The following is an 8,252-nucleotide window of genomic DNA, read 5'->3' on the forward strand; positions in this document are numbered from 1 at the left end:
ACTCGCTCTGGTGCTCTGTGGAGTCAGAAAGGCCCGCCTAGCAAGGTGCTGTTATTTCCATCCCCACATTGCACCTCCATTATGCCCGGTCTTTGGTAACCCTATAGGGCTGTGGCCTAGTTCCCTCCAATGAGCAAATGCACCAGGGATTTGCACCTGCCAGAGTCAAAGGGGAGTTAATGCCTCCTTGGCCAGGCTGCCACGCTCAGCCACCAGCTGGTAGGGGGAGCTGGAGCCTGACTACCTCAGGTGCACAATGGAAACTGGGGAGTGTTTCACCCGAGTTTGTTGCAAGCCAGAGGTTAACAAAGCAGCAAATGTCTTTCTCCTTCCAAGGCCACGCCTCTGCCCCAGCCACACTACTCCTCTGATACCCCTTCAGGGGAGGTTTGGCTCCCTCTGGCAATCCACAGAATGGGGGAGGTGTCTCTCTGAAATTTGACCCTGGCATGATCACTCTACTATCACTGATGCTGCATAGCAGGTACCTCCGTCAGCCTCTGGTTTGCACTTTTGCAAAGCCAGGCCAGACATCTTCTCCCCAGTGCCTTTCTGCTACTGAATTAACTGTTTCAGTGCAGCTGTGCTACTGTGGCCCATGCAATGCTCAGTCCTAGCAAAGAACTGCAGACTTTCTAGTCTCTGCAGGAGTTGGGCTTCTAGACCACCAGGCGAAGGAGGAAGGGTAGACTGGGAGTTAAAAATGGCAGGGAGATCTTAGGGACAGATCTCATGAAATACTAGCAAAGTATAACTGTATCATTTGGGAAGGCATGAGAATGGATTTGGGAAATATAGGAAGAAAGAAGCCCTCCTAAACCCGGCTAGGATCTGAGAGCCAGAGATGTGGATGCGCAGAAGCATTACCTTCTTGGCCTTTTCCTATAGTAGCAGTGCAGAAAAGCACTGAACCATAAAGCTTAACCATCAACCCTGGCTCATTATACAGAGTATGTCATAATACCCTCTCCCAGGACCCTTTTCCTTCAGAGGGCAAGGTAAAATCTTTCATTTTAGGTAAAATTTTTCATTCAAAAATTCATATAAAAATACTACTAAAAAGATTAGGAAAAAAATAAGCTATCATTCATATAGACCAGAGTAAAACTGGCAAAACATAGATAAAAATGATAATATTCTAAAATAAGTTTTACAAATTTTAAAATATTACCTTTCTTGGTGTTTCCTTTTGTTACACTCTTAACTATGTTCAAGTTTCAGTTACATCTGTCAGCTTTCAATATCATTTGACTCCCAGCTATTACAAATAAAGAAGCAAGTTTATTTCTCTACTTCTTCCCCCTTCTCTTCTATTTTTGTTATTGTATTATTTCTTCATGATCAGACCATACAACATTTATATACTATTGTTATCTGCAGGGTGCATGGGAATACTTAAGGGAAGAGTCATACCTTGATGTGCTTGCATTGCTAGTAATAATGATTTTATAAGCTTGAAGCCAATATTCAATTATTAGTTGTAAGAAGGTTAGGAATTAAATTAGGAATATGATTATAGAGCATGGACAAAAGGAAAACAGAGAAAGGAGATAAGTGATTCAAGAGGAACCTTAATTTCAGTGCAAAGCACTGTGGAAACCTGTCCCTTGAAAATTCCAAAGGCTATTTTGCTGGACCTCCCTGGCCCCTACCCCACAGCTCCACTGTTGTGGCTGGAAGCTGCAGCGGTTTTATGCCAGGGTGGGGCTGCTCACTCTGGGCATCTATGTTTTGCCATTTTTACTCTGGTCTATATGAATGATAGCTTATTTTTTTCCTTGTAGTATTTTTATATGATTTTTTTTTTTTTTTTTTTGTAGAGACAAGAGTCTCCCTTTATCACCCTTGGTAGAGTGCCATAGCATCACACAGCTCACAGCAACCTCCAACTTCTGGGCTTAAGTGATTCTCTTGCCTCAGTCTCCCGAATAGCTGGGACTACAGGTGCCCCCTACAACGCCCAGCTACTTTTGGTTGCAGTCTGGCCGGGGCTGGGTTTGAACCCGCCACCTTCGGTATATGGGCTGGCATCCTACTCACCGAGCCACGTAAAATTTATATGCTGCCCTATATAAATTTTTGAAGAAAATTTTTTCCTAAAATGAAAGATTTTGCCTTGCCCTCTGGAGTTGGGAATGTAGAAAGTTTAAACTTTGTTGAATGCAGTAAGAATTGCTCTGCACCAGATAAGGAGATGAAATATCTCTTTTCTCTGTCACCTTCATTTGGCCAGAGGAGTCTGTCTGGACATAAGGCTATTGGAGTATTACAAAAATCACTTCTGTGATTTGCGAGCTTGGTCTAAATAGAGTATTTTCCTGACATCCTGGTCCTGGACTATTTCATTATCCAAACTGTTTGTATAAAGATTATAAATACCTTAAAACAATAAAAGTAACAAGTAAATCCATAAATTAGTGTAATTAAAGAAATAGGTTAGTTAAAGAAATGGAGGCACAGCAACAACCATGACAGGACTGTTTACCTTGCCTTCATGAGAGTTATGATTGAAATGCTGGTGTATGAAATAAATACAGAGCTAGCCTGGTATTTGGGGCTGCATACTGGAAGCCTCACGAAGATAGGTATGCTGTCTCCCGAATCCCCACTGCTTTAAAAACTATTTCTTTGTTTCTTGTCTATTATTTCCTATTTTCCAATCCGACGGCCTCCTGCCCCACCAAGCCACTGGAAGGGAACCCATGTGTGTTATGGCTGGTACCAAAACATTTATCCTTATGCATATCTTTGTTTTAGTTTGTTGCTCCTCACTAGTCCAAAATAAACAGCTCATGGAGCTCAAAAAATCTATTAAAATGTACCTATAATATAAATATATATATGTGTGTATGTATGTGTATATATATATCTGTACCTTGGTAAAAAGAACAGATCTTCTTTTCAAGAACTCATAAAACATTCATGGAAATTGATCAGATATTAGGGCACAAAGAAAATATTCATAAATTCTGAATGGCAGACATAACACAGACAACATTCTTGATCTCAACTCAATAGCATCAGAAATAACAAATTTAGAAAAAAAAAGAAATATCAAAACTGGAAAACAAAAAGGCCCTTTCACATAGGAAAACAATACTTTTTATTATATAATTCTTAGGCCAAAGGTAAAATCAAGCTCAAAATCTAGAAACCAAAGATAATAAAACCACTATAGCATCACTCAGAGGAAAACTAATAGCCATAAAACTCACATCAATGAAAATATAAAAGATGAATTGAATGTCTAACTCTAAATGTTGGAAGAACAGTACAATAAAAGCTGGATGACTTACAAAAGATAAAAAGAAATGATATATAAACAGTAGACTGAATACACAACACAACAGGCTCTGATAATTTAATGGCTAAAGAGCTAACTTAACAGACAAAGCACAAGAGAAAAATAATCAGAGAAAGCATGACTACACCAAAAAAATGTAATCACTGAGACAAAGGTATTTTAAAAAATGAAGGCAGTGCTTTTTACAACACTATATGACATATTTTAAACCATGAATATATCATTTCCTCAGAAAATATAATTTGCCAAAACTGACCCCAGAAGCTTTGTAAAGCCTAAACAGACTAATTTCCACAGAAAAAGCAGAGAAAGATGACAAAAGCACCATGTAAACTGTCCCAGAGCACAAAAAAGGAATACAGTTACTAAGCCTTTTCATGAAGTGGTGGTAACTGTGGTGTCAATAGAAAAATATCAAAACCTGAAAAATTTTTGTAAAAGAACCCTACAGATTGTCTTATGTAAAAATATTTACCTTTTAAAGACTCTACCAGCACATACAAAGAATAATAGGTCCTGACCAAGTAGAGTTCATTCTAAGAATAAAAGGATGATTCAATAATAGGAACAAGGATTCAATATTAAGAAATCTATTAATATTGTTTATAATATTATTCCAAGTTTAAAAATTATATGGTCACCTCTCTATTAAAAGAGGATGGTGTTAAAATTTAACTAATTAAACTCATTTTTGATAAAAAACATTTATTAAAATAAGAATCAATGGTTATTTCCAAAACATGATAAAAATGTTTTTCCTAACCCAAAGCTATTATCTTAATAGAGAACAAAATTGGCCAGCAAAAGTGAAGAAAAAGAGGTCTACTGCGACCACTGTCACTTAACACAATATTAGATGTATCAGCAAAAGCAATTAGACATGAAAAAGTAATGTGATGTATAAGGGATTAGAAAGGAAAAGGAAAAGCTATCTTTATTTGCGAGTAAGATGTATGTATTCTTGGAAAAACCCAAGAGAATAAGCAGAAATACTGCTATAAGCATGTATTATTATAAGCACAGAAAATAAAAATCCATGTACAGAAATTAATAGTATTATTTTTATGTACAAGCAACAATCAGAAAGAAGATATATTGGAAGAGAAAAATTCCACTTATAATAGCAGCAAAAAGACAAAATACCCAGAAATGGGCCTAAAAAGATTTCATATATATATATATATAGCCTCTAAATATATTACAAGATTGTCAACTTTACTCATGTTATAGGCTCAATTCATATGTTCAAAAACATGAATTTTTGGTTCCCTCCAAATTCACATATTAAATCCTAATTTCTAGTACCTCAAAATGTGACCTTATTTGGAGGCAGGTCTTTGCAGAGATAATCAAGTTAAAATAAGGTCATTAGGGTGGCCTCTAACCTAATATGACTGGTGTCCTTATAGAACAAGGATAGAGAATAGAAGACAGTGTGAAGGGAAACAGGGAGAGAGCAGCCATTTGCAGGCCAAGGAGAGAGGCAGGACAAGTCTTTCTCTCAAAACCCTCAGAAGGTATCAACCCTGCAGACTCCCTGTCCTTTGACTTATAGCTTCCAAAACTGTGAGACAATAAATGTCTGCTGTGTAAGCCATTCAGTTTGTTATAGCAGCCCTATCAAACAAATATAATACATAATAAGAGAAATGTAAGAGTTATAAAAGATATACCATATCCTTAAAAATGGCTGTCTCTTTAGATTTCAGTAAGTAAAGGACTTCCAATTTTATTTTTATACTTCCATATGGATCTAATGTTTATAATGAATATGGCTTGGATATGTAATTAAAAATTAAGATAAAAAAACTAAGAACCTCTTTTGTAAAACTTCTCTCCCTTATTTATACACATACCTATGAACAAACACATATACACAAATTATTTTTCTTTAATGGAAATGGAATAAATATTATAAATATTGTTTTATAACTTTTTTAAAGTTAAAGTATGCTATCAGTACAAATACATTTATCTCACTTGTCTTGAAAGGCTTCACTATGTTTCATTGTATCAGTATTTATGTAATCAATTGTCTATTGATGGTCAGTTAGATTATTTTTATTTCTCACTTTTTGGCTGGGGCCGGTCTTGAATCCACCACCTCCAATATATGGGGCTGGCCACCTTATTCCTTTGAGCCACAGGCACCGCCCTATTTCTATTTCATTATTAAAAATAATGCTATAATAAACATACCAATATACACATTATTTTCCTTTTTTAAATGTAAATTTCGTTGAGTGAATTGCTGGGTCAAAGGGCTTAAGTTTTTTTTTTTTTTTTCTTGCAGTTTTTGGCCGGAGCTGGGTTTGAACCCACCACCTCCAGAATATGGGGCTGGCGCCCTACTCCTTTGAGCCACAGGCGCCACTCCATAAGTTTTTTTTTGTGAGACAGAGTCTCACTCTGTCACCCTCGGTAGAGTGCGGTGGCATCACAGCTCACAGCAACCTCAAACTCTGGGGCTTAAGTGATTCTCTTGCCTCAGTCTCACAAGTAGTTGGGACTATAGGCACCCACCACAATGCCTGGCTATTTTTATTTTTTAGTTGTAGTTGTCATTATTGTTTGGCAGGCCTGGGCTGGATTCGAACCCACTATCTCTGGTGTATGTGGCTGGCGCCCTACCTGCTGAGCTACAAGTGCCGAGCCAGGGCATAAGTTTTTATACATATTATAAAATTTGTTTACCTTATATACCTACTTTATATATATACTTTTAAATATCACAAAATATCATCAAGTAATACATGTATAGTTATATGAAAGTGCTCACTTGCCAACATCTTCACTAATGCTGGGTATTATTAATCCTTTAACTATCTCTCAATTTGATAAGAGAAATATTTGGTCTTTTTTGTTTAAAGACAGGGTCTTGCTATATTTAGCCCAGGCTGTTTTTGAACTCCTGACTTCAAGCAATCTTCCTCTCTTGACCTCCCAAAGTGCTGGGATTATAGGCGTGAGCCACCACGCCTGGTCAGAATTTCATCTCTGTTCTGTACATTTAAAATTTTTTGTGTGAGGTAATTTTCTTTTCTTCCTTCCTTTGTTTGCTTTTTTTCTTTCTCTCCCTCCTTTGTGTCTCCTTTTATCTTTCTCTCCCTGTAAAAAGAATTATGTCATTCCACTTCCAGATTAATTTTTTTCTTTTAGCTTGAAATGGTATCTTTATCCATACTAGCTTACTACATATACGTGGGCATGTTTTAAATACTAAACCTCTCACATACCAACACATTTTTTAAAAAAGTAAAAGAATAAGTCAAGATGAAGTACAACTTCCCTAAAACTTTTTACTTCCCTAAAAGTAATTCCGAGGAAGATGAGAACTGTATTTGGAACTATTAGAAAGAATTATTGAGAGGAAAAACTAATATAACCTAGTGAAAACCTCTAACATACTGACGGAAACCCAAGAGGAACTCAGTATAAGAATAATAGGAAGACAGGTAGCACTGACAGGGAAAGAGATTAGGAGAGAATCAAGATGTTTATACCAGCTTTAAAAATAAATTCAACACATATTTATTGAACATTTATGTAAGGTAATGAAATGCCAAGCTAACTACAACTTTTTAAATATAAGGAATGAAAGCAAATATTATCTAAGTCACTCTCTAGCCCATGACTAAGGATCCTAGAACAATGAATATGTGGAGAAACCTGTATAATGCAGGAGATTAATTCGGGGATAGGGATAATATTCTTAGTCAGTGACGTAAGGCTTTTATTAATTTTCAGAGCTTGCTTGGATTTTCACATCTGGGAAATTCAGAGTATTCTTAAAGACCAGCATGCCTTTTATTTTTCACCTCTATCTTCTGTCAGAAGGCTAATGTTAGACTATTCATCTGCACAGAGATACGAACTAAAGCTGTATCTGTGTCTTAAATTTGTAATCTTAGTGTATGTAAAAATAAAGTTTCTCAATCATGCCACAGACTTACAGAAATCCCAAATTAATCACTTGATAGTGTCACTAAGGAATGAGTACTCTATATTATCCACTCTAATATTAACACAACAAACACATGGGTCAGTCATCAATGCAGGATGGACTTACCTTCATTTTCCTTCTTGTTTTCCAGATGATCTAGTAGTTGTTTTATCTCAGCATCATATTCTACCCATTCTGGGACAATCCTGGCAGCAGCTTTTAGTTTAGGTTCTTTTGTTTTGGGGTTATTGCACTAAAAATTTAAATAAACTTTGTTAATGAAAAATCATGTTCCAAGAAACATAAAGGAAATAACTGACAATGCTGTGTCACTGCAGCAAATAAAAAACATTTTATACAAAGCAGAGCCTATTAAATACTTTCATTACTGAAAATTTAACATAAACAGGATCAAGTAAAAATTATAAGTTACAACTTATATAAATAATTGCTTAAAGAAATATCTTGATCAGAAATTTAAACAAAATTGTGGAAAGACATTCCCATAGTTCATAACAAGCTTGTTAAACAACTCTGTAAAATTCTTTGACATAAGATCTGATCTAATCATATATATTTTCTTTTTTTAAATTTATTTTTCTTACTTATACATGTGTATATTAGGTTTCTACTTTTGCTTTCACAGAATTAAAAAGGCTAAATTTAATGACAACAATAATATTTAACATAAGGACTGAGAACAAAAACCTCATAAAGAACGAATGAAGACAAATACATTCTGAAAAGAAATCAGACGATTGTTGCAACGAAACATTAAGCAATAATAATAGTAATAATGCAAAGAAAGTAACATTCACATTGTCAGATAGAAGTATGTCTATATAGAATACTTTGATCAGTTACCTTCTTCTTCTTTTGTTTTTTCCAAAGTCTCAAAAAATAGACAACTAATATTTATAAATATAAGTAAAAGATAATTTCAAAAAAACAGATCATAACAAATCTTATAGACAATAGAAAAAGAAATACTTCAAAATCATTCTA

The 8,252-nt window shown here is 35.3% G+C and overlaps 1 protein-coding gene across 1 annotated transcript in view; it reads right to left on the bottom strand.

The window, feature by feature from the left end:
- Window positions 1-2,275: 2,275 nt before the first annotated feature.
- UGGT2 (UDP-glucose glycoprotein glucosyltransferase 2) overlaps window positions 2,276-8,252 on the bottom strand; it is a 191,992-nt gene continuing 186,015 nt past the window's right edge. The window contains exons 38-39 of the mRNA XM_003789625.3: window positions 7,374-7,500; window positions 2,276-2,379 (exon numbers count right to left, since the gene is read on the bottom strand). Of these exons, the coding sequence (XP_003789673.1) occupies window positions 2,276-2,379; window positions 7,374-7,500 (231 nt within the window). The remainder of the gene's footprint in view (window positions 2,380-7,373; window positions 7,501-8,252) is intronic.

The sequence above is a fragment of the Otolemur garnettii genome, unplaced genomic scaffold (assembly GCF_000181295.1).
Source record: "Otolemur garnettii isolate 467f Iridium unplaced genomic scaffold, OtoGar3 scaffold00034, whole genome shotgun sequence".
Classification (NCBI taxonomy): Eukaryota; Metazoa; Chordata; class Mammalia; order Primates; family Galagidae; genus Otolemur; species Otolemur garnettii.